General features: G+C 34.2%; 6 protein-coding genes across 6 annotated transcripts; 3 read left to right on the top strand and 3 right to left on the bottom strand.

Annotated features, from left to right (window-relative positions):
* Positions 1–1,859: 1,859 nt before the first annotated feature.
* Positions 1,860–7,530, top strand: LOC107414257 (65-kDa microtubule-associated protein 3). The gene is made up of 13 exons (XM_016022365.4): positions 1,860–2,188; positions 3,353–3,431; positions 3,595–3,801; positions 4,225–4,473; positions 4,600–4,809; positions 4,898–5,053; positions 5,168–5,327; positions 5,408–5,559; positions 5,654–5,741; positions 5,979–6,052; positions 6,162–6,236; positions 6,450–6,735; positions 6,808–7,530. The coding sequence occupies exons 2-13, from the start codon at positions 3,360–3,362 to the stop codon at positions 7,272–7,274; spliced, it is 2,196 nt and encodes a 731-aa protein (XP_015877851.3). The 5' UTR covers positions 1,860–2,188; positions 3,353–3,359; the 3' UTR covers positions 7,275–7,530.
* A 1,625-nt stretch (positions 7,531–9,155) lies between these two features.
* On the top strand, positions 9,156–13,793 carry LOC107414274 (AT-hook motif nuclear-localized protein 7). Its single transcript, XM_016022388.4, has 5 exons — positions 9,156–10,110; positions 11,427–11,494; positions 11,949–12,080; positions 12,803–12,964; positions 13,076–13,793. Exons 1-5 carry the CDS (start codon positions 9,744–9,746, stop codon positions 13,430–13,432), a joined length of 1,086 nt encoding a protein of 361 aa, XP_015877874.4. The 5' UTR covers positions 9,156–9,743; the 3' UTR covers positions 13,433–13,793.
* Positions 13,794–14,274: 481 nt separating this feature from the next.
* Positions 14,275–15,206, bottom strand: LOC112491065 (uncharacterized). The gene has a single exon (XM_025072099.3). The coding sequence runs from the start codon at positions 15,136–15,138 to the stop codon at positions 14,566–14,568; it is 573 nt and encodes a 190-aa protein (XP_024927867.3). The 5' UTR covers positions 15,139–15,206; the 3' UTR covers positions 14,275–14,565.
* A 967-nt stretch (positions 15,207–16,173) lies between these two features.
* LOC112491100 (uncharacterized) lies at positions 16,174–18,113 on the bottom strand. Its single transcript, XM_025072238.3, has 2 exons — positions 17,973–18,113; positions 16,174–16,652 (listed from the first exon to the last, which is right to left on the bottom strand). The coding sequence occupies exons 1-2, from the start codon at positions 17,977–17,979 to the stop codon at positions 16,330–16,332; spliced, it is 330 nt and encodes a 109-aa protein (XP_024928006.2). The 5' UTR covers positions 17,980–18,113; the 3' UTR covers positions 16,174–16,329.
* Positions 18,114–18,204: 91 nt separating this feature from the next.
* Positions 18,205–20,323, bottom strand: LOC107414262 (probable rRNA-processing protein EBP2 homolog). Its single transcript, XM_016022370.4, has 2 exons — positions 20,167–20,323; positions 18,205–19,293 (listed from the first exon to the last, which is right to left on the bottom strand). The coding sequence occupies exon 2, from the start codon at positions 19,282–19,284 to the stop codon at positions 18,388–18,390; it is 897 nt and encodes a 298-aa protein (XP_015877856.2). The 5' UTR covers positions 19,285–19,293; positions 20,167–20,323; the 3' UTR covers positions 18,205–18,387.
* A 305-nt stretch (positions 20,324–20,628) lies between these two features.
* LOC107414254 (enolase) lies at positions 20,629–25,281 on the top strand. The gene is made up of 17 exons (XM_016022362.4): positions 20,629–20,802; positions 21,222–21,285; positions 21,672–21,736; positions 22,124–22,171; positions 22,316–22,402; positions 22,526–22,606; positions 22,693–22,794; positions 22,876–22,956; positions 23,069–23,143; positions 23,374–23,436; positions 23,531–23,611; positions 23,789–23,983; positions 24,072–24,122; positions 24,215–24,303; positions 24,392–24,443; positions 24,783–24,839; positions 24,954–25,281. Exons 1-17 carry the CDS (start codon positions 20,734–20,736, stop codon positions 25,032–25,034), a joined length of 1,341 nt encoding a protein of 446 aa, XP_015877848.2. The 5' UTR covers positions 20,629–20,733; the 3' UTR covers positions 25,035–25,281.
* The last annotated feature ends 376 nt before the right edge of the window (positions 25,282–25,657 follow it).

The following is a 25,657-nucleotide window of genomic DNA, read 5'->3' as shown; positions in this document are numbered from 1 at the left end:
TTTAGCTTCAAAAGTGAGAAAAAAAAAAAAAAAAAAAAGAAGAAGAATAAGAGCATATGCCAAGGAGAACAAGCTCGAATGGGAATTTTTTTCAGGTAAACGTGTGTTTCTTTGAGAAAGGAGGAAAAAGGAAAAGAGGGAGCATGTTTGGTAATTTTCAATTTAACTAAAGATACTTTTGTTCACAATTGGTTAGTTTTTTTTTTTTTTTTTAAAAAGAAAAATTTGCTATTTTTCGATTTTTAACTGGGCAAATGACTATTTTTAAAAAATATCTGCTTTCAAAATCGGATGAAACTTCTGGAGCTAACTTATGTAAAATTTTCTCTTATTTTTACCCTATTTCGGTGGTCAAATAACAATGATAAGTAGGATAGTTCTATATTCACCGAGCTGTCTATATGTTGAGGTAAATCTACAAATGACACTCTGGGATGATGAGATGAAAGAAAGAAAGTTCACTATGAGCCCTCTTATGCGCAGAACTTCCAAGGACTTGAAAGGTAGTTTCTTGCTCTAGTTTTTAGTAACATGTGAAATGGTTACTATCACAAGAGGCCCATGTGACGATTGCATTTAGGAAGTTTCATTGTGAAGTTGCGGTCTTTACCTTTTGTCCTGATTTAATGGACTATGGCTCATATTCAAACAATTTTTTTTCTTTTTTTTTTGGCGGGGGTTAAAATTATCTAAGCTCGATTTGCTGAAGCCTGGAAATAGACTAGATTTTTCCAATATCGGGTTGGTTATTTTCAAAAGCTGTAAAATTTTCCCTGATACTAATTTGGTTGGAATTTTTATTGAGCAATATCAGATGATAAATATATATATATTTTTAATCTAGATTACAATTTTCTAATTTAAAAAGGAAGAAACCGACTCAAATCCACCATTTGGAGTGTGAAAGTGAGTCAGCTTCAACCATTAATTCTGATAAATACTAAGTTAACTATTGGTTCTTATGAGTTTTTGAAGATTTAATTTCATTTGAGCAAAAAGTTTATAATAAAATAATAATTTCTTCTTTTCCCAAAAAAATAGAAAAAGGGTGCATTTATTTTTTGAATGAAAAACAACCATTCCCATACATAACTATCCATAATGTTTATTACTCGACTTTACAAAATAACTTCCCAGAATTAATTTAAAAAAAAAAAAAAAAGTCTATAAAATATATGCAAGTCCGAGTTAAGACTACGGCTTAAATTTGTAAGGAAATTCACCAAGCACTACCTTTTTTACAGCTCAAAATTAAATCCAAATGTATTACCAAAATAACATTACTTTGTGACAACAAATAATTATTAATACGTATCATTACCAAAAAAAAAAAAAATCATTATTAATAGGGATGATTGCATAAAACTTTCTTTGTATTTGTTTATTGTTTACTATATTTATGTTTGGATGGGAAAGCTGGGTATTCAAATTCAAGATTTCCACTGAGCTGTTTCCGGCCAAAAAACAAAAAACAAAAAAAAAAAAAAAGGAAAATTTTTATACTTCTGTTTTATATACGTTTTTTTTACATATAATTTATTTTGAATTTAATTTTTTTTTCACAGCTTTTTACATATATATATATTTGAAAGTTTAAAGGATAAACGACGGGAAGCCAAGTAGTATGCAAAAGTTCTAGCGCGCTGTGTTCCACAATTTTTCAATTTTTTTCAAAGGGGCTCCTATTTGGCACTAGTTCCGACATGTCGAAATCCTATTGGCTACCATAAAACACCAATGATGAATCCACAGCATACAATTCTCTCTCTCAGAATTTGAAATTCAAATTTTTTTTTTTTTTTTGGGGTAAATATGAAATTCAAATCTTATGGGTTCGCATGTGGGAATCTCTAATCTCAATCTTCCCCACTCTCACATCATTAAAGAACTTAAAATCCTTAAGAGGCGCTCTTCAACGGTCCCTTTCCCTTTCAAACGGCTATTTTCCTTTCTCTCTCCTCTCTCTTTCTCTCTCTAAAAACTTTTCAAGTTACTTACATACACACTTTAACAATTTCTCCATCAAAATTTCAAAACCAAAAATTTCCTACTTTCCTCACAGTTTCCAAAAAAAACCTAACCCACGTTTTCTCTTTCTCGGGAAGATCCCGAATTGCTCACCTCCCTGCTAAGCAAGAAAATTCCTTAGGCTAAAACGAAGTTCTTATTCGACACATTTCTCTTTCAGGTTTGTTTTCGAATCCTTACTCATCGGTCATTCTATTTTCGTTTTTTTGCTCCTTTTCTTTCAATTTTTTGGTTGGCGAAGTAAATGCTAGAAATTAACAGAATTAACGAAGTGTCTAATTATAGAATTTGTCTTTTATTTGTTTTTTTTTTTTCCTATTAAAACAAAAGCCTAGATTAATCTTAGGAGGGTTTTGTACTTCTGGATCACTGAATTCTTATTCTTTTTTTTTTTTTTTTTTTTTGGCTTTTAGAAATTTTTTAGTACTTTTCATGGATTGTGATATCTAAGATTGGTTTTATTAAGCTGAATAATAGTAGAACAGATTTAAAGAAATAGATTTACCACTGAGCATGAGTGTTTTGTGTGATTCAGATTTTGGGTTAACTCGAACCCAAGTTGGGACTTAAATACTCGTTTTCTCCAAATTTAGTGAATAAACCTAGAATTTTAACCAATTTTATTGTGGTTGTCCTGTTATTAATGCGATTTTTTTATTAATTTAATTTAAGCAATTAATTAATAATAATAATAATATTATTATTATTATTATTATTTCCTTTTATGGGCGTGTGTTGGTGTAAAATATCTTTCTGTTTGGATTGAATGAATATTTTGGCTTGGACAGTATAATTCATTGATTTACATTTTATGGTAGAAAACTAAATGCCTGAATAGAAAGACGTTATGATGTAGAAGGGTTTCTAGTTTCTACCAGAGAGTCAGGCTCACAGTTCTTTGTAAGGGATCTTCAATGTATATATAATGTACAAATGATGATGTATAGGAGGTTACTTTTCGTGCGCTAGTATTGCATTTTGTTCATTAGTTTAAGATCTTCGAGAAAGAAGCCAATTTCTCATTTTACGAGGAAAGAGGCCTTTGGCATAGTCTGATTGTTCGAGGCAGTCAGTTTAGATCATTGAGCTATTGACTTGTCTTTAATCAATTGGACGCATGGATGATGGCTCATTTTTCCCTGTATTAATTCTTTCGAATTAATTTTTTTTTTTTTTTCTTTGGAGGAATAGAAATTAGAGTATTAAGATTTCTTTGTCTCTATATTTATGATGCTTTCTTGGCTCCTAAATAACGACCAAGCAGATTACATACCGTGTTTATCCAATGTTCTTCTTGAATTAAATTTATGGATTTGTTTGGCAGGTAGAAGATGTCAAATCTGCAAGTTGATCCGCTTCAGCAAGTGGAAACAACATGTGGAACCCTTTTATACGAGCTTCAGGCAAGTTTCTTTGCTTTATAATTGCATTTTAGTCCTTGTTAATCTTATCGTGTCCATAAAAGTTGTCATGTTGTTGTTCTATGTTTGTTTTTTTTCTGATCAACATAGAATGTTGATCTGGTCAACAAAACTGATATTTTGTTTTTTTATTTCCTAAAATTAGATAATTTGGGATGAGGTAGGGGAGTCAGACACTGACAGAGATAGAATGCTTCTTGAGCTTGAACAAGAGTGTCTAGAAGTTTACCGAAGAAAGGTAGATAAAGCAAACCGTTGTAGAGCTCAGCTAAGGCAAGCAATTGCAGATTCTGAAGCAGAACTCGCAGCCATCTGTTCTGCAATGGGGGAACGTCCGGTACATATCAGGCAGGTTAGGAGCTACCGCTATATAATTTCAATTGCCACTGAATTACTTTGAATTCTCAAATGTCCTTCAAAACAAATGATGTCTCCTTTTCCTTCATAGGTTACATAAACTAATGTTATTCAATTGCCTATTAAGGATAGATTTATTTAGATGGGTGCTTTAATTTATTAAGTAACTGGCAAGAAAATGCAGTATGTACTCATATGAAAACATAGACATCCATTATTAGATATTAAATTAGGGTATAAAATTGAAAAAAGTAAATGGAGACAGGTAAAAACACAAGTGAAAATGTTTAATACAGGAAATTTAAATTCTTGATGTTGATTCGGTAGCTGAAAATATAGGTTCTATTCCTTGCTGAAGTCAAATTTTTGGAGATTATTGTTTTATCACATTATGTATTTACAAGTTTCATTTCCCCAGTCTGATCAGAATGCTGGAAGCTTGAAGGAAGAGCTCAGAAAAATAGTTCCACAGCTGGAGGAAATGAGGAAAAGGAAATCTGACAGGAAAAATCAATTCCTAGAGGTCTTAGATGAGATACGAAATATCTCAAATGAGATACAAGGAACTTTAGAATATATCTCATCCAAAACAGTTGATGAAACCGATCTATCCTTGAGAAAGCTTGAAGAATTGCACAGACAGCTGCACACCCTCCAAACAGAGAAGGTTGAACTATTTTATTTTCATTTCTTCTGTTCTCACATCATGAAAATTCCTTATTCATATAAAAATTTCAGGATATATTTTTTAACTCTTTGTTTCCTTGTGTATTTAATCTTTCCCTTTTTGCAGAGTGATCGAATGAAGAAAGTCCAGGACCACCTATGTACATTAAACTCTATTTGCACAGTTCTTGGTATGGATTTCAATCAGACAGTTAAAGAAGTCCATCCCAGTTTAAGTGATTCTGAAGGATCTAAGAATATAAGTAACGAAACAATTGAGAAGTTGGCTGCTGCAATACAAAAGCTACGAGAGGTTAAACTACAGAGAATGCAGAGGGTAAGAATTTGCTCAGTTTTTAGTTTCCAATCTATATCGAACTTATTATTTTTTTCAGTTAATCTTAGTTATCTCCTTTGCTTGGCAGCTACAAGATCTTGCAACTACGATGTTGGAGCTTTGGAACTTAATGGATACACCAATAGAAGAGCAACAGATGTTTCAGAATGTTACCCGTAACATAGCTGCTTCAGAACATGAAATAACTGAGCCCAACACTCTTTCAATTGACTTCATTAATTACGTGAGACTAATTCATTTATCTGTTATTTTCTTTGCTTCTCCTGATGTATGGTTGCTCTAAAATAGATGAATAGACTTCTTTTAGGATTTACATGATAATAAATATTCTATGCAGGTTGAGGCAGAAGTGTCTCGGTTGGAAGAGTTAAAATCAAGCAAAATGAAAGAGCTCGTTCTTAAGAAGAGGTCTGAGCTGGAGGAGTTTTGTAGGAGGACACATATGGTCCTTGAAGCAGATAGTGCAATGGAATATGCCATTGAAGCTATAGAGTCTGGTATTTATCTCAACGGAATATGATAGTAAAACCAGGCAAACATTTGTTTTTGAATGTCCTCATCTTTCTTACATATGCAGGAACTGTGGACCCTGCTTATGTCCTTGAACAAATTGAGCTTCAAATTGCCAAAGTGAAAGAGGAAGCTTTTAGCAGGAAAGAAATACTTGAAAAGGTTGAGAAGTGGTTGGGTGCATGTGATGAGGAGTGCTGGCTTGAGGAGTATAACAGGGTTAGTTTTTCTACTGTTCTGGCATGTTGATCGTTTTCATCATATGCACACAGCACACCCATTTTTTTAATTGTTGCCTTTTGTGTTTGTTCAGGATGATAACCGATACAATGCTGGAAGAGGAGCTCATCTTACTCTCAAGCGTGCTGAGAAAGCTCGTTCTTTGGTTAATAAACTTCCAGGTAAAAAGTGTGGCATGCAGATTGATAGTTTAAATTGGTACAAGAGCCAAACTTAATACGCTAGTTAATTTGGAATTTTGTTGATGGTTTTAAGTTCTTGATCTTTTTTCATGGTAGTTTTCCATTGGTAAACTATGCTCCTTCTGGTAGCTTTATTTTGCTCAGCTTCTCTTAGTCCCCATTCTGCATTAATGTTTGTTGCCAAATGTGATATGCTAAATATTTGGTTCAACACAGGGATGGTGGATGCATTGGCTTCTAAAACCATGGCATGGGAGAAGGAGAGAGGCATCGAGTTCACATATGATGGTGTGAGTATTCAGTTTATATCTCTGAGGTATCTTGGAACTTGCTAGTCAAGGTCTATTCTGTGTTCATAAGTGGAAATTCTGAAATGTTTCCTTCTACTAATGCTCTCAGGTCCGGCTTCTTTCAATGCTAGAAGAGTATACTTTACTAAGGCAGGAGAAGGAGCAAGAACGTCGAAGGCAGCGGGTATGGACCTTTCATTCACCAAGTCATATTTGTTGTGGAAAAATGCATATGATCATGATATTTGGTTATTTTAATTCTTATTCAACTTATTCATGCACAAGGATGGTTCTTCTATTGGGTCACCTGGTTATTACATCCAAATATTGGTTTTTTATTGTTCGTGAACATGTTTCTAATTTTACGATCTGTTCACATTGTAATCTTTATTTGCAGGACCAGAAGAAACTTCAGGGACAGCTGATAGCAGAACAAGAGGCACTTTATGGATCGAAACCAAGTCCATCAAAGCCTCAAAGTGTTAAAAAGGCTCCTAGAATGTCAACCGGAGGTGCAGGTAATAATAGAAGACTTTCCCTTGGAGGAACAATGCTTCAGACTCCTAAACTTGATCCGAGTAAAGCCACTCCTCATTCACGTCCTGGTAGGAAGAGTGATAGAGTCCACCATACTGACCAATTAAATTGCAACCCAGATGAAGGTTTTACAGCTTCATCCACTGGTAAATCTTCTAGCTTAAATTTCAATTCCATGATTAGAAAATATCATTTTTATTGATCATTTTCCAATGTAGGCAGTAGAGGTTTGGAAGTTCCTGGTCTACCCTTTAAGAAACACTCGTTTGGCACTCGTGAAGTAGAGTCACCCATGATGCGGAAACCTTTCTCACCAATTTCTTCCACGGCGTCTTCGAAGACAAACATTACGAACTTGTCAGAAGATCAGAACATAACACATAATGAGACAGTACGGAAAGCACTTCCTACAACCAATATGCCATTCACAACTCCATTGAAGACTGCTACTAATGCTACGGATGATGAGAATAGGACTCCAAAGGCAATGCCAATTCCTGTGGCTGCTACCCCATCAACATTGTCAGTTCCAATGCAGACGGCTATGACTCCGGCTCCTCCTCCAATTCCTTTTGCTGCCAATATTGTTGAAGAAGTTCCTGAACAGATTGAATACTCTTTCGAGGAAATCAGAGCTGGTTTTGTGCTTCCCAAGACACATATGAAGTCGATGATACAAGTATGATGATAGTGTGACTTTCTGGGAACTTGTAGGTTACTTTTGTGGACTTGAGAGCATTTTATTGTTATTTTTTCATTATTTTTTGACATCTTCTAATTTTCAAGTCAATTTGTAAATTGGCTTCTCTGAATTGTGTACATAGTCTACGATCACTGAACGTGGACTAAAATGTCTGAACCTGTTCTCTCATGATCAATGTGATCTTATACTGTCCAATTAGCTTTCGTTTCAATTTATCTGAGATAAGGTTTTTTGTTTATCTGAGATACGGCTTCTATAAAGCGAGGGTTTTAGATTGTTAGTCTTAAACTGCTTATTTATAGTATTTTCAGGATTGCTGGGCCAAGTTCTTTAACCCACACACCCCCCAAAAAAAAAAAAAAAAAAAGAAAAAAAACGATAAGAGAAATTAGAGGAAGGGGGTAAAGTTAGGAGTTAGGACGGGCTTTCGTTAATATGTTTTGTTTTTTTTTTTTTTTTGGTTTTTTTTTCAAGCATTTTCTGGTTCCTGAATTTCTGGTTTCTTCGAAAAAGAGAAAAGTTGAGTCCTCCTTTGATCTTTATGGGAAAATGAGTAGTTTTGTCGGTGGTGAGGAAAATGGACATGCTTTGTGAATTATTTGTTATATGCTGTTGTTTTTGTTTCTTTGATGAAATATGCTGCTGATTTTGTTGTTTTCTATTTTTCGCTCAGTGGAACGAAAAAAAGAAAAAAAAAGAAAAAAAGGAAAATTCTTTATTTTCGCTTGTAGCACCTAGTTTTTCTTCTCATTTAAATTATTTTAAAAATATTTTGAATGGATCAAATATAATATGTATATATATATTTTTTTTATAGCAAAATGAATAAAATATATATATATTTTTTAGCTTGAAAGCAAAATGAATAAAATATTGGTGCTTAACCATCACCAACTAAATATATAATAATTTCTCTTTCTTTTTTGTTATGTTCAATATAAAGCAAATTTCAACACCTCTTGAAACTTTAAATTATAATTGTAAGTCAAATATGAAATTTAAATGGAAAATGGATAATGTGAACCAATAATAAAAAAAGGCTGATTTTGGTTTCCTGGCACAAGGAAGAACAAAAGAAAGATTGATCCGTGAATCTGGCCCAGATTGCAATTTTTTCCTTTTCCTTGTTTCATATGCAATTGCCCTTTGGAACATACAATCAAAAATAATTGCATAACAGTCCTGGCACAAGTGGTTCTTATTAATTATATATTTTCCTCTTCTCGTTAAAGCTTTTTCTTTTTCTGCTAGATTCTTGTTTTGGAAATCTAGCACTAGCATGGGATTTCAAGGCTTTTCCTTTTGTTTTCCTTTGTTTGTTTGTTTGTTTTTATTTTTTATTTTTAATAAAAATAAAAAAATAATTAGAGCTCTTTTTTGGCCAATAAAAAAATTAAGAGCTTTATGTTTACAGTGGCATTAACAGTAGATACCTCAAACTAAGAGGGCAGTTAATTTAAATTAAATTTGTATGGTCAACTTTAATTTAACTGAAAAGACAAAGAATTGTAGCCAAAAAAAAAAAAAAAAAAAAAAAAAAAAAAACGAAAAGACAAAGAAGTTGTCAGTAGTTGGAAAATTGGTATGGCTCTAATGTTAGCTTTACAGCTTTGAAATATATATTTTTTTTATAAACTTTTAAATAAATAAATAAATAACAATTTAAAAAAAAAAAGAAAACCCTTTTTTTTTTTGTTTTCCCAAATTTCAGTTTTCGAATATTCAAATTTAGTATCCCTGCCCATTTATTATTTAAATCAACTTTTATTAAATTTCCAAGACGGACGTGAACCATTTTCTTAACCAAATTTTATACTTTGAATTTTGCAATTAAATATTAATTGTTAATTAAATTCGCCAATATTTAATAATATTTTCTAATGATTTATTTTAATTTTCCATATTTTCTACTTTATTTATTTCTCCTCCTTTTCCTGCAAAACCCTAAATTCACATCTTATGAAAGTATTTCTGAAATCACACGCAAAAATTTTTAATTTTTTCATTGTTATTGTTAGAAGTTGTTAATAATTTTTTTTTGGTGAAATTCTGTGTCTGCCATTGAAGCTCCTGTGCATGCTCTGTAAATGGTGGATTTTTGAGCTCACGGAACTGCAGCAAAAATTGTAGCTATGGATTCTTGATAGTTTAGGATTCAGAAAGGGGCTTTGCTGTGTTTCGCTGTTGCTAATTCTGTTTTGAAACATTTAGTTGGTTTTTTTTTTTTCCAGTTTTAAAATAAATTCAATTTTTTGGGCTCTTTGCTTTTTGCATTTAGCTTAACATATCGTACTTGTAAAGATCAAAATTTTTTTCGAGTGTTTTTGTTTCCAAAAATTTTTGAATCTTTAATGGGTTGGTATTAGGGTTTAAGGGGTTTAAGGTTTAAAGCCTTTTGAGGGTTTTGGTTTTTTTTTTTTTTTTTTTTTTTTTGGTTGGAGATTAATAAATATGGAGGAGAAAGAGAGCTCGGCTTCTGGGGTTGCAGTGAGAGGTGAAGAAGCCCCAGAGAGCTTCAGGGTTGCACCAAGAAACGAAAACCCTAGCCAATCAGATGGACCTACAGTACCTCCGGCAACAGTTACGGCCACGGATTCGCCGGCGAACGCGGCGGCTACTGGTACGCAAGTAAAGAAGAAGAGGGGTAGGCCCAGAAAGTACGGTCGCGACGGGACTGTGTCGCTGGCATTGTCTCCGATGCCCATTTCCTCTTCGATTCCACTCACCGGAGATTTCTCATGGAAACAACAACGGGGTAAAGCGAGGCCCATTGAATCAGTCAAGAAATCGCAGAAATACGAGACTTTTGAGAATTCAGGTACTTGGGTGACCTTTCAATTTTTAGTTAATTTGAAAAAAGGCTTTTTGAAATTTTTAGTTAATTATCTGAAAACTTTTTTTGTTTTTTACTGTTTCATTTGAGATCAAGATTCAAGATCTGTTTTAGAAATCTATGTTATGGGTTTAGCGAGGGAAACTCTACTTAATAATTGCCAGATGTTTTTTTAATGCTTGGTTTGGTAGTTGGAAAAAGATAGAGCCTTGGGGGGGGGGGGGGGGGGCTTTGGTTCTGAAATTGTTGTCGCTGTACGACTCGATCTTTTTAAAGTTTGGATTTTTAGATTTACTGAGTCTGATTTTGAACGAATGTCTGTAGATTCTCTGTGATTGTGGACCCTTGCATCAGATTCCTTATCAGATCTGGAATTTATGATAAACGTGTTAAAGAAAAGGATTTTCCTGGGTTTGCTGTAGTATGAGAGAAAATTCTATTTTTTCTTTTTTCTTTAATAGCTAGAATTATATTCCTCGCCTTTTGTGGATTTGAGGACTAGATAAGCTTTCAAAGGAACAGAGTGAGAATGACTGTTTGGTGCCAACTTGTTCAATAGTTGTTAGATTCTGCTGATTGGGTGACAGTGACTGGATTAGATTAGACTGGTCTTAATTTGGTGGTTATGTCTTAAACATGCTGAGCCTGCTGTGGAGAAAACTTGACAAATGGCATGAGGTACAGAAGAGAAAATTTAAGAAAAGCACATGCTAAAATACACATTGTAAGGCAAATGATATAGATAGGTCTAATATCTATATGAATGATATATTAAATTTTTTTTTTTTTAAGAGAAAAGCACATGCTAAAATACATATTGAAGGCAAATGATATAGATAGTTTAATATCTATATGAATAATTTTTTTTTTTTTTTTTTTGGGTTTATTTTATTTTATTTTTTTTTTTTTTGTGGGGGTTTTTTTTGTGGGTGGGGGGGGGGGGGGGGGGGGGGGCAGAGGAGAACATGCTTCTATCTTGTAAAATACCATATTATTTATCCAGTCAATTTAAACTTATACATTTTTACATCTTACTTCTTACCAATGATGTGCATGTCATATGTTCAAATTAATATTGAAGACATCCCGAAAGAGAGATATGGTCAAGATGTAATTCTTTTCATTGTTTATATTTTTACTTGTTTCACTTACCTAAAGACTTGTAAACAAGATTTGAGTTCTATAGTTTTGACTCTGGTTTGTTATGCTTCTGGGGCATAATTATAGAGTTTCAACTAGATTCGTAACTCATAATTAAAAATCATTTGGTATTTAATTGAGCACTTGAAATTCTTTTGTAGGTCAGAGAATTGCGTACTCTGTTGGTGCAAACTTCACACCTCATGTGCTCACTGTTAATGCTGGCGAGGTATGACTTGGAAACATGTTTTGAAGGAATTTGTCTTTACTTTCAATCACATTGGGTTAACTACATCTATCCATTCTTTTCACCACATAGCTTGATACAACCGATTAATTAGATTATGGGAGGTAAAATTTTTCAATTTGATTGTTAGAACCATTACATGGATGTTAATTAAAATTTATTTCTTGTAGTCAATGAATTTAAACTCTCCCTCTCCTACAGTTCATTTGATTTTTCTGTAATTGGAAATTTAATAGGCAGACCATTCATAATGGTGAAAATTTTGACTTTTGAGTATTGGAAGTTCATTTATTTTTCCTTTTCACAAATGAAAGGACTGCTTTTCATTGTCAAGGTCTAAAATTAACAGGACAAGTTGGCATCATCCTGTTACTTAGTGGTCTGTATCATACTTAGCTAAAGTACTTTTTTTTATGCATTCCTTCTGTTTGCATAGGATGTTACGATGAAGGTTATGTCATTCTCTCAACAAGGAGCTCGAGCCATCTGTATACTTTCTGCGAACGGTACCATTTCAAATGTTACCCTTCGTCAGCCTACTTCTTCTGGCGGTACATTAACATATGAGGTTTGTCATTTCATCTTTCTCTGAAATGATTTTATATTATTGGTTTCCTTGCAACTTTTTGGTCATGCTATACCCTGTATATATATATATATATATATATTTGTATATCACATTGCTTTGGCCTTAAATGTTTTTAAGTGACTTTAATTGCTATATTAGAAAATATTAAAATATTCTAAAGTGTATAAACTGAAAATATGCAAAAAATATAGCTTACTTGGAAAAATAGCTTTTAGCGTAATGAACATGTAACCTGACTTGAAATTGTAACTCAATTTAAGGGATTTTGCTAGTTCAAAGAACATTGGAGAGACCATAAAATGTTATCATTACCATATATCCGCCTGTGACTTGTCTAAACAAACGGTGGTTCATCTGTATTTTCTTGTGATGAAAGTGGGGGACGCACCTAATATGCACTCCCATTAATTCTGGAATGCTTCTCATTTCTGTTACTTTGATATGTATTGTTCAAGCACCTAGACGGATCTTTTGTTGGAATAAGGAGTTTAATTGGACCTTTCTAGCTTCAATGTTGTGGAATTTAATGAGCCTTCCAGACTTGACAATTTGCTTAATGAACTGGTAGCTTTGATATTTTTCTCCTACAGAGGCATCAATCGATCTTTACCAAATAATGAAGAATCCTTATCTATTACATGCATAAATATGTTTAATACCAAGTAGAAAAACATAAAGCTCATGTGGTGGTTTTATAACAGGGTCGTTTTGAGATACTTTCCTTGTCGGGATCATTTATGCCAACTGAGAATGCGGGAACAAAGAGTAGATCTGGTGGGATGAGTGTTTCTTTAGCGGGTCCAGATGGTAGAGTGGTGGGAGGAGGGCTTGCTGGTCTGTTGATAGCTGCTGGCCCTGTGCAGGTAACACTATTTCCTTCGTTCTACTTAAATACTCCTAATATATGAAATAGTCCGATAAATTTACCAAGGGTTATTTAATTAATTCTTTCTGAATTATTTCGAGTGCATCAGGTTGTGGTGGGCAGTTTTCTACCAGGTCACCAGCAAGAGCAAAAGCCCAAGAAGCAAAGAGTTGAGTCTGTATCAGCTGTTAGTCTTCCCATTGTCACTACTATCTCCTGTGAAGAAATTAAAGGAGGTTATGGCGTAAAGCCAATCTTGACATCTACTGGCTTCCACACGGACAATTCTTCTACTGTGAACACCATTCAGGGCTATAAGAACACAGCTCCTGAGAATAAAGACACTTCTACTCCTCTGAACCACCCAATTCAGGGCTATAACAATTCAACCCCTGAGAATAAATCTTCTTTAGCAGAAGAGGAATCTAAAGGCCTTAGCCAGCCAAACTGTGAGGTTTCTTGTTGATCTTTGTTTGACCCCTGTGTGATTTGTTGTATTACGATTGTTTTTCTGTAGTCTCAATTACATTTAGGCTTAGTCAACTTTCTGACACCAAATATATACACTCATTGGTAGTTATGGGTGCTAAACTAGGGCTTACGTCGTGTTGGTTTTTAACCCAGAGTTGTACTCTTTTTCTTATTAGGAATTAGGTAGAGAATTCTGATCGTTTAGGACTTATTTTCTGGCTGTTGTCATCATGTATTCTAGTGTTGTTGCTTTTATTGGTGTATCATTTGGATGTATGAATCAAGATAAGTCATTTGTCTGATTCTAATCTTTGTATCTTTAACTGTTGAATTTGAGTGAATGCTTGTTTTCTTTATGAGTGACTTGCTCTAGTGAAATGAAAAAAATAAATAAATAAAAATAAAGAGAACTGAATTAGAGCATTGTTATTAGCTTTATGCTTAGTTTTAAAACCTGCAAAAATTTGTTTAACTTTAAATAATTTCTTTGTTTATTGGGATTTGCTTACAAGCTGCTGAAGCTGCGACCAGTTTTGTTCGAAGACTCAGATCTCAGTCCTTTCCTGCCGACATGATCTGATGGGAAACTGAGATTTATATGCCAAAAACAGTACTTTTAGCCAGAAAATCTATGTTGGTTCTGTGGTCAAAATCAAGCCATTAATCCAATTAGTCTCAACAGAAAAAATACTATATTCAAATAAACGACTTCTTCCGTGGCCGAAGAAAAAGAAATTATTTTACCAAAAAAAGAAGAAAAAGAAATTAGAGACCTTTATTACCATTTTATCCATGTTTCGTATGATTGAAATTAAAACTGGATTAAAGAAACGAAAATAAAGAAATAAAATCTGAAACTACATAGCATTGATTCCACATGCTGGTTTTTCTTTAAATTAATTACAGAACTAGAGTCTCAAACATAAGAAGCAAGTTATACAAGTTTGAAGCAATTGCAGAACACCCATTTCAGAAATATAGATTTGATCTCAACTTTTATATTTATACATATATTTTATTTATATATAAATCCTTTTTTACCCCATGGCAGTTGCACATAGAAAACTTTGGCTTAATTACCTGGCGAGGAAAAGTTAAATGCTAATACAATTATGCAAACTCTGAAACTCATATAGAAGTCTTTAGACTTGTCAAAACTTCAGCCTTCCATCCTTCATTAACCTTTTCAATAAATTCTTCAACTTTTTTCCTCAACTCATCATCATCATCATCTTCTTCTTTTTCGTCCCGGTCGTTTCCATGGCCATCATTATCATTGTTTCTGTTCCGTCCTTCATCATCCACATCCTCTGCTGCTTTCTGGGCATTTGACTCTTCAAGTACACCTTCAATCAAGTCATTTTTCACCATGCTGTTTTTGACTTGTTTAGGAGCAGCTTCACCACCTCCTCTGGGATTTGAATTTCTGTTATTGACTTGTTGGTGAGCAGTGGAGACGGGTTTCAAGCCCACAAGAATTATGACTATGATCAAGTTGCAGAAGCAGAAGACCAGGAGAGAGTTTGAAGCAGCTTGACTGATCAACTCCAATGTTGAATCCAACATAGTTGTGGAAATTGAGAGAGAGAGAGAGAGAGAGAGAGAGAGAGAGAGAGTGAGAGAGAGAGGTATTAGGAGGAGATTGAGAGAGGGGGATGAGTTGGAGAGGTATATGAAATCAAAAGGAAAGAGGATAAGCATTTATGTAGGTGATGTGGTGGTGAGAAAGCTAATGACAAATTTCACATTAAAATTTGCTTTTGTTTCTTCAGTTTGTGAGTATTCTGGAAAAGCTTATTCGTCAACAGAATTGTAGGGTCGTCCATATTCATATTTCATTAAAAAAATTTTGTTTTTTTTGTTTCCACTTATAGAAAGGCCCACACGCGGAACGCTCTTAAGACATTTCAATTACCTCTCTACGTCATCAAATTGACATCGCCAATACCATGTCTATTTTGTGGTCTTTAGTGCCCACTTGAATGCACATCAAACTTTCTTTTATTTTAAGAATGGCTGGTGAAATTCTTTTATTTGATTTTCCTATTTCAAGTTTGGATTCCCAAATTCATCCCCCCCACAAAAAAAAAAAAAAAAAAAAAAAGAAGTATTCCTCACATGATTTATTTGTGTGTGTGGTAACAATATGCTCTTTTTTCCTAATTAAATTTAATGGTTTTTTTTTTTCTATGGAATTAAATTTATGGTTGACCATAAGAAGTAGCTTATTTCATAATTTCTTAAAAAATGTCAAGTGTTTAACTAGTCGGGGATGATAAATGAGATAGGGATGAGGCCGTGTGGCAGCCCTGCTGGGATAACAAAAGACCAGTTAATTTGGGGTCCACCGTTTGGTTAAGTGGTCAAATCATAACCATCCAAGCCATTAATTAAACAATTGTATGATGGAGAGAGAACAACTACCCTCCACTTCCAGTCTTATGCAACCACCTCTAAGGAAAAAAAAAAAAAAAAAAAAATAGTATATTAAAAAATTAAAAATCTGAAGACTTTTATGATTTATTGCTTCAAAAGTTGGGTAAGCAATAAGAAAAGTTGAGAAGCTTAATAAGTTAATATCATGCTGCTTCCAAGCGTGGCCTTTCTACTGACTTTTTCTTCCAGTTTTCCCTCTTTTTCCATGTGAAGGAGAATCAAAATGCGAGTACCAAAGAGGCTTTTTTACACATTTTTTTTAAAAAAAACTTTATCTTAATTTTAATCAAAGCATTAACAGAGCAATTCAAAACTTTGACATAAAAATATCCTAGTTTTTTACTATCCTAGAGCAACAATTCTAAGAACATTTAGCCTCTATTAAGTTAGATAAAAAATAAAATAAAATAAAATAAGTTTATAGCTTTATCTATCAAATAAAGCTTGTACAGATATTCAAATTGAAACTAATTGTCGAGTTATCAACATTTCTGCCTTCCATCCTCTATTGACCTTTTCAATGAATTCTTCTACTCTTCTTCTCAGTTCATCATCATCTTCATTCTCTTCTTCCTCATCGTTCTCGGCTTCATTGCTTCCTACATTGTGATTACCAAGGGATTTCTTTGCATTTGAAACTTCATCAACCTCGTCATGAACTTGTTTAGCATCAATTGTACCTTGTCGATCATCTGTGCTTCTTTTGGTGGCAACCGAGAGAGGAATTCGGCTTTCTTGATCAAAGTTTGTGGTGGATTTCGAGCCAACGAGGATAATGACTATGATCAAATTGCAAAAACAGAAGACAAATAGAGAATTAGAGGCAGTCTGAGTGATCAAATCATATGTGGAGTCGAACATGTTTGTAGAATTTGAAAATTTGATGAACAAAAAAGAGATTAAAAAAACAAAAAAAAGGAGAAGAAGGATAATGGATAGTGCATGAGCAGAAATGGAAAGGAAAAAGGTATTTAAAGGGGTGTTTTGTAAAGGGGAAAAAAGAAAAGTGTTAAGGAAGAAGCTTTTGGTAGGGAAATTATGAGGTGTGTTGTGAAAGCTAAATGAGAAACGACATATTTTTATTTATTTTTGTTTAATGATTGATGTCAAATATTTTAGTTGGGAAGCTTCTTCCCAAAAGTGTGAGGTGGGGGTGGTTTCTGTTTATTATTTTATCATGTAGTCCATTGTACCTTGCAAGAATCCTCACATGGGACCTTCTTACTTCTCAGTTTCTTATGCCCTTTATAGTGTCACCAAATTGACATCACCAACTGGAATTTTTTTTTTTTTTTTTTTGTGAATTAAAAAAAATGGAATTACTCAGGTACTGCTGTGTCGCATAGAGGTCCTGGTTTCTGTCCAAACTTTATGGAAAAAAATAAAATAAAATAAAATAAACAAAAAACAAAAAACAAAAAACAAAAACAAAAACAAAGTAGTATAGGGAGTCCAGCATATAATTGTTAGTGTTGTAAAATTCTATGAAAAGAAAGACATGAAAATGCCACTAGTTTACACTGTTCTCGCCAATAATGGTAACAAGAACGGAAGATAATAGAAATGAGATTTCAAATCCGCTCTGATTGACTTTTTAACAGTGATAATCTTGTTTAGCGAAATACAAAGCCTTTCTTTTCCTTTCCATTTCATTTTTTAAATTTATTTTTAGCTATATCTTAAGGCTTTGCCCATAGAAATAGTTCCTGCAACCTACAGGTTTCTTAAGGCAAATACATCGATGGAACAATTTTTTTTTCATCTATAATTTGTTGAAAAAAAAATATATATTAAAAGAGAATGTGGGGTGCGGGAGACTCCAAGGGAAGGCACATGAAACTTCAAATGGTTGTAAAGCATTTGAAGTTCATAAACAAAGAAGCTGATGATTGAAGCATGATAAAACAACGATTGCTGATTACCTGTAGTTGACTTGGTGATAATCAAAAAAATGGGGAAAAAATATTAAATAAAAAAAGAAGTAATGCCAAAATACATTTAAAATATATCTACTTGGATAATCAAGCTTAAAATAGGGAAACAACAAAGAATGCAGTGAACCACACAAGGCTTAACAACCATGCAAGTCCATACCATACCAATCATATAACTTGTTGTGTCTCTTGAACATGATAATCGATGAAAAAACTTTTGTCAACGCAAGGAAATTTTCACACGGACATGAAAATATCAGGATTCACAAGGATATGAAACGAATGCGAAACCACCATACTTGGCCTCTATCTGACTCAAAAATAACATTGACTCTGTGAGTATATTATCAAAAAAAACTTACTATGAAAGTATGAATGACCAAATTTGCACCTGTAATATCACAAATTCAAACTATAATTACCCAACTAGAACATTGTAAAGAAATATCAGTGTTAATTTAAGGTCAAAAGGCCATTAGATCAAAGCATAAAAAGTACAAATCTCTCTTTCCAGGAAAATTTAATTCTTAGTCCATGTAACTGACATCCCCTCTTGAGATAAAAACAAAAGAGGATGTTGTCACCTCTTCCTTTTCTTATCTCCTGATGCATTGTCCTTATTGAACCCTCGCAAGTCATTGATCGTATCAGCTGTGTTCTGCTTCTTTCCAGCTTTCCTACCTCCAGATCCAAACTTGGAGTTCCTGATTTCTCTCTTCTTTGGTTTCTTTCCCATTCCACCTTGTCTTGCTTTCCCTCCAGACCGGTCTCCTGGAGCCACACCAGGCCTCTTCTTATTTGACCTCTCAAATGCTTTCCCATCTTCAAGGGACAACTCCATCGCAGCATCTTTATCGCCACCAGCAAAACCACTCTGTTGTCTCTGCTTCCTCCACTTCTTAACAGATTCAATGTCCTCCTTTTTCTGTTTAGCTCTCTCTTTCTGCTTCTGAGCCTGAATCTCTTTAGCTAATTTCTTGGCCTCTCTACCCTTCCTTCGTTCCTCAGCTTCCTCAATCTTCTTCTTCTCTGCCAATAGCTGACCCTTCACTTTCTCCATGTGGGTATCTGACTTCACCATTTCAGCATAGTAGTCAGCAGGCCTGAGGAAAGGTAGACCCATTGACTGGAGCTTTTCAAAAGCCTGCCTCGTTCCCTCCAGAGCCTGAGTATAGAAGGCAAGCTCTCTTGCTAAGTCGTCATTCACATCCACTTCTTGCTCTTGATCAATATCAATGGAAAGCTTGTGTATCCATTCTACATTATCTGGCCAGCTAATATCTCCAAGTTTATCAAGGAGACCATCAGTGTTGTAAATTGCATTCTTTGATGGTTCGCTCAATTTCACATCTTCATCTCCTTCTTCTGGTTCTGATTCAGATTCAGTTTCAGACTCATCACCACTGACATCCACCAAATCATCATCTTCCACTGCATCCTCCTTTAGTAAGGCAGTTCTTTTATTGAGTACACCCATTTACTAAACCTATCAAACAAAAAAGTAGTACACTTTAGCATGGTTAAGATAAAAATATACTTCATATCAGTTAGCTACAACAAATCGTTAGCTTGCACTTCTTGAATAAGGGTTCTTTTCATTTTGTTTATGCAAATGAATAAGTACAAGTTACTGAATCTCAATAGCTTTGTACTGAAATGTATAAGCTGAAATAGTAGAGCTAACATAAAATCTTTATCAGAATTAAAGCTCACCAACCAAGCGAAAAGCTTAAAACACGTTAGGAATACTGTCAATTCAGTTTCACCCATACAAAACAAACCAAATAACTCATTCATAACATTTCTTGTCTTATAAAGGGAAAAAAAACTTAAATAGCTGATTCAAGTATCATTGCAGTAAGTAAGTTACTGCAAAAACCCAGAAATAAAACCAACAAAATTTATTGCTTCAAAGTTAGGCTAATCTGACCACAGTGAACAAACAAAGTAGGCGAAATAATTTGGCAACCATTCATAAAGCAATGGTATCACATGCCCACTAATTATGAGGGAACTTCCAAGCAAATTCAATGAATTTCTTCGCTCAAATCTACCCTATAAGCTCTATTTTTCAGCTTTTCCCATCTAATTCTCAAAGCCACACATCTAGACCAAGATTCCCACAATACACATACATATATAGCGATAATATTAATCGAACAGCCAACAGTTTATGAAGAACCAACAATGCCACTGCCAATATAAACTATGTTATACTTCAAGAGACGTAGCAGAGCAACAGTGTAAACATGAAATTATACAGGGAAAGCACAAACTGTTCCAAAAGAACTTCCAAAAAAAAAAAAAAATCTTCATCTTCTCTAATATATATATGTATAATATATATGAAAAAGCTCACCTTTAAATTAAGCCAAGAGGGTTGACGAAGGAAACCAGTGAAGATTGTGGGGTTGTTTCCTCCCGGAAAGGAAAGAACAATTTGTTGCAGAGTTGCGAAGTATGGCGCAGGTAAATTAGGGCTTTTCTAGGGTTTTTGTTTCGGATTTCGGACATGACAAATGGATTTCGTAGTCCGGCCATTTTTTGGGCCTAGAGATAAGCCCATTGGGCCTTTCTTTGTACTAAAACGTGGACACATTCTGGTAAGAATTGGGTAATAGATACGATACGTGGCAAGCAAGGAGATCAACCGCATATTCCTTTTCATGCCCCCAAAGAAAGGTGAAAGAATGTAAAAACCGTCAGACAATCCGTGATGACCAAGGGAGCAATTTTATAGCCGACCAGTTAATCAGAACCTTCGCCACATTCAACGGTCGTGATTTATTCACCCTTTAGTAGACGACCACGTGATAGTCCTTATATAAATATTCTTGAGCCCACTTTCATTGTCATTTTCTAAGAAAAATATTCGAGAAAGACAGAAAAGGTGAGATAGTTTTATTCAGTGTAATTGAAGTGAAAAATGGCTTCTACCATCAAGGTCGTTAAAGCCCGTCAGATCTTCGATAGCCGTGGAAATCCCACCGTCGAAGTGAGTTTTCTTTTATTTAAACCGTCCGATGTGTATATGTTTTCCACTTTCATTATGATCTCCATATTTTTTTTCCGGCTTTACCTCTCTGTTTGGTTGCTGAGAAAATAAAATAATAATAATAATAATAATAAAAAACTAGGATCAACTTTTATAGATTTGAAACAGCCACTTGTTCTTTACTTAACTGAACGTATAACAGTGATCGCATATATTTTTGCTTTGGGTGGGGGGTAAAAAGGTTTATTGCTTCTTACTTTAAATTAAATATATATATATATATATATATATTAAAAAAAAAAGTGAAGATTTTCAATTTTATTATGACTGTTTAATTTGCAAGTTCTACCAATCTATTTGTTTAAAGTTGAGGAAGTGAGTGATATAATAATATGTGAATGTTGATGATGTGATTTCAGGTTGATGTTATACTCACAGATGGAACCTTGGCTAGAGCTGCTGTGCCCAGTGGAGCCTCCACAGGTAAATTCATAATGTACCTCTTACAATTCAACCATACATGCATGGTTTTATTTAGTTTTAATGATATCATTTAAACAATAATTGGGTAATGGTAATTACCCAAAAATAATAATAATAATAATTGGGTAATGGTTTGAACCCAGACCATGGGGTTAGAAACAGATGAGGACTGTTTATTGCTTAACTTGTGTAGAGTACTCTATCCATTAAAAAACTATTTGAGAACAAAAAAACATTATACATTCTTACTGTATTGTTTTGCTACTTTGTTGCATCTCTCTCTCTCTATCTCTCTCTCTCTCTCTCTCTCTCTCTCTCTCTCTCACACACACACACACACACGCACTATGGAGCTTCATTGTCCCAATTTTCTTTTTCCCATAAAGGTATCTATGAGGCTCTGGAATTGAGAGATGGAGGATCAGATTACCTCGGGAAGGGTGTCCTTAAGGTATGCCGTTGTCAACATTAATTCTTGCTTCAATTAATGAAATTTGACTTCTATTATGCATTATATGCTTGTTTTTCATTCGGAATTCTTGTTCAAAACTGGAGTCAGTTGTAACATGTAACTTTTGTTTCATAGTTGTCGCCTGTAAATGGTGTTATATTTTAATCAATTGCAAGTCTTTAAATGATGTTCAGTTTCAACGAAATCTTGTCTGTCTGCGACTTGGTTAATTTTTTACCTTTTGCTGTTGACATTTACTATGGTGTTTTAGAATTGTTTCTTGAAGTTTTGTGGAATATTTCTTTGAAGATTTGGATTGTTTTCGGTCATATTTTTATTGTGTGGTGGATTGAAACTTATCATTGATCTAACATTTTGATGCTGTAGGCTGTGGAGAATGTGAATACAATCATTGCACCTGCTTTGGTTGGCAAGGTATCATAATCTCATGAATCTTGATTTTCTATTATATTATTTTTCCAATTTCATAATGTGATTGAGATTTCTTGCACTCTTTCTTCTTTTTCTTCTTCTTCTTTTTTTTTTTTTTTTAATTTATTTTTTTATTTTTATGAAAAGGACCCAACAGAGCAGGCCAAAATTGACAACTATATGGTACAGCAACTTGATGGAACTGTTAATGAATGGGGTTGGTGTAAGCAAAAGGTATCCTGAACTTTTTTTCGTTGGTATTTATTTAAGTTCTTTTCTTGGCTATCGAAAAATAAAAAATAAAAAAAAAGGATGAGATGTAGGAGAACTGATACTTTTTATCTCATATTATTTCAGCTTGGAGCAAATGCTATACTGGCAGTGTCACTTGCTGTTTGTAAAGCAGGTGCTATTGTGAACAAGATTCCTCTTTACAAGGTAATGCTGTTTAGAATGTTTTCTTGCTGTTCTTACCAGGTCAGGGATTTATAGAGGTTCATTGTTATCCTATCTTTACATTGCAGCACATTGCCAAACTTGCTGGAAACAAGACCTTAGTGCTTCCAGTTCCTGCATTCAATGTTATTAATGGAGGTTCCCATGCTGGCAATAAGCTGGCCATGCAGGTAATGTTAGTGTTAAATATTCTTGATTCTAGGTGGTCTTTGCATGTTCATTGGAAACTTAATTTTGTTTCCCTCTTATAGGAATTTATGATTCTCCCTGTTGGGGCATCTTCTTTCAAAGAAGCTATGAAGATGGGTGTTGAAGTATATCATCACCTGAAGGTATGTTTGTGAGCTTGTGGCATGCTTTAATGTTAATATTTCCTCAACAGCTTTCTAATTGTAAAATGACATGGTTAGGGTTTATCATGTTTCTACTTGTTTGTTCTTCCAGGCTGTAATTAAGAAGAAGTATGGCCAAGATGCCACAAATGTTGGTGATGAAGGTGGCTTTGCTCCAAATATTCAGGTCCATGAGTGCTCCTAATATATTTTTAGCTTAGAAAGCATATTATTATGTACACCATGAAGGTGCAAGATTGACCTACGTCTTTTTATTTCAAATGGAGAATAATTTAACTTGGCAAGTAGGTGAAACTTTGTATTAAGCAATAGCAAAACTTTAAGCAGTTACGCTGCAAGTGATCAATCTGATGTCAGATGTTATGGCATGTGAATAAATCTTATGTTTGGTTACAGGAAAACAAGGAGGGCCTTGAACTGTTGAAAACAGCTATAGCAAAAGCTGGATATACTGGAAAGGTTATAATCTAACATAGTACCTAAATTTTTTTTTTATATAGTGTCTGTAATGCAGTTATCTTACTTGGTATTTAAAAGAATTTTTTCTTGGCAGGTTGTAATTGGGATGGATGTTGCTGCTTCGGAGTTCTATGATAACAAGGATAAGACGTACGACTTGAACTTCAAGGAAGAGGTAATCAATTGGCATTTACGTTAGTGTCATTGTTGCTCTTGTGTGTACTATTTTATCTTGTACACTCTCAAGACAAGAGTGCATCAGTTTGAAATATGTTATAATTCATTTATTGAATGGTTAATTCTTTATTTTGTTTTAGCTAGATAGCTGAATAAATTAGTCGATGTGCTGCAGAACAATGATGGATCTCAAAAGATATCAGGAGATAGTTTGAAGAATGTCTACAAGTCATTTGTGTCTGATTATCCTATCGTGTCTATTGAAGATCCATTTGATCAAGATGATTGGGAGCACTATTCAAAGTTGACTGGTGAAATCGGTGAGCAAGTGCAGATTGTTGGTGATGACCTCCTTGTCACAAATCCAAAGGCAAGCTGCTATTATTGGTTATATATGATTGGTTGAAATACTAGAAAGGGCAGTTTTCTGACATCGCTTTGTTCACTGTCTTCTGCAGCGAGTGGAGAAAGCAATCAAGGAGAAGAGCTGCAGTGCCCTTCTGCTGAAGGTAGTTTTTGATGCCTCCACTTAGCATTGGCATATTCATTAGAGCTAAATCACTCATTTCCTTAACTATTTCCTTAATTTATAATTGGTCAGGTTAATCAAATTGGTTCTGTAACTGAAAGTATTGAAGCTGTTAAAATGTCTAAACGAGCTGGCTGGGGTGTCATGGCAAGTCACAGGAGGTATGGCATATTCCTCGTTGTTATGTTTCTTAAATCTCCTATCAATATATTGCTTGCTGACATGTATATGTTTTTATTTTAACTGTAGTGGTGAAACTGAGGATACTTTCATTGCAGACCTTTCAGTTGGGTTGGCAACGGTATGTGTTTGGGGTGTTTTACTTTTTATGGTTTATCTCGTTGTGGACTTTTCAACTCTTTTGTCTTTTCATTGGGAATTGTTGTTGGAACGCAAGATATTCATTAAAGGTCCATCTCACCACAAAATTGGCTTGTGTGGTCTTTCCTGAAATGAGAATTTGAAACGTTTTTAAAATATTTTGTAGGGCATTGGCTTTTTGGTTATTAAAATGAAATAATACTTTTCCAAGTAACTGAGTACATTTTGAGGATTTATTGATAAATTGTGTGCATTTCTTTTAATGTATTTAAGAGCTTCTTTGAACTTAGTTTCCATACGTTGTCGACTTAAAATACAGGGCCAGATCAAGACCGGTGCTCCATGCAGATCTGAGCGCCTTGCTAAATATAACCAGGCAAGTCTCTTGTTTAGTCATGTGCCTCGCTGCCGTTTGCTTTTGATAATGTCCGTCTCTTTCTCTGTTTCAAAGTCTGATATAAGCTCTTTTCCTTTCCCTGCATTTTTGCAGCTTCTTAGGATAGAAGAAGAGCTGGGATCTGCGGCAATTTATGCTGGATCAAAATTCAGGGCACCAGTTGAACCTTACTGATGTCGTTAATGGAGTGATGAAACAGTTTATAATAAGCCTCTTATATAATTTTGGCAAAACCAGTCAATTTACTTTACCAGTAGATCTTTAATGTATGTTTAGTGAGGGTAAAAAACTAGTGATGGGCGAACAATGAGGGTTGTTTGTTTTGTTCTGTTTTATCCTTTGGGAGATGACGTTGGTTCAGTGACTTCAGTCTTATTATTATTAATGTTCAGATGTCGATTTCAGAGTGCCTTATGCGTCAGCTTGATGAGTTTCGCATGGTATATTAGAGCATTTTTCTTGTTACACAGAAATTATGTTCCATAAAATTGGGCTTTGGGTGAAACCTGAAGTAAAATAATTAGGTCGTTATTTCAATAATATTTATTCAAATTGTATATTTTGGGGCCTGTTTCATTCTGCTTTCTTTATCGACGGCAAGAAAGTGACACCTGCAACTCCATCCCCTTACGCTTTTAATATTAATGTGACGTTTTCTTTTCGCTAGGCTTTATGTAAAATGTAAATTTATTTATTTTCCATCATTAGATAATGGCACGTTTTACTGGGTGGTCGGTACAACCTTGGCGTCTATTTTAAGTTTTGATGGTCAAATAAAAAGTTGAGACTGATATAGG

The sequence above is a fragment of the Ziziphus jujuba genome, chromosome 8 (assembly GCF_031755915.1).
Source record: "Ziziphus jujuba cultivar Dongzao chromosome 8, ASM3175591v1".
Taxonomy (NCBI): domain Eukaryota; kingdom Viridiplantae; phylum Streptophyta; class Magnoliopsida; order Rosales; family Rhamnaceae; genus Ziziphus; species Ziziphus jujuba.
Note: the sequence above shows the minus strand (reverse complement) of the source record. Positions and strands in the feature narration are given on the sequence as shown.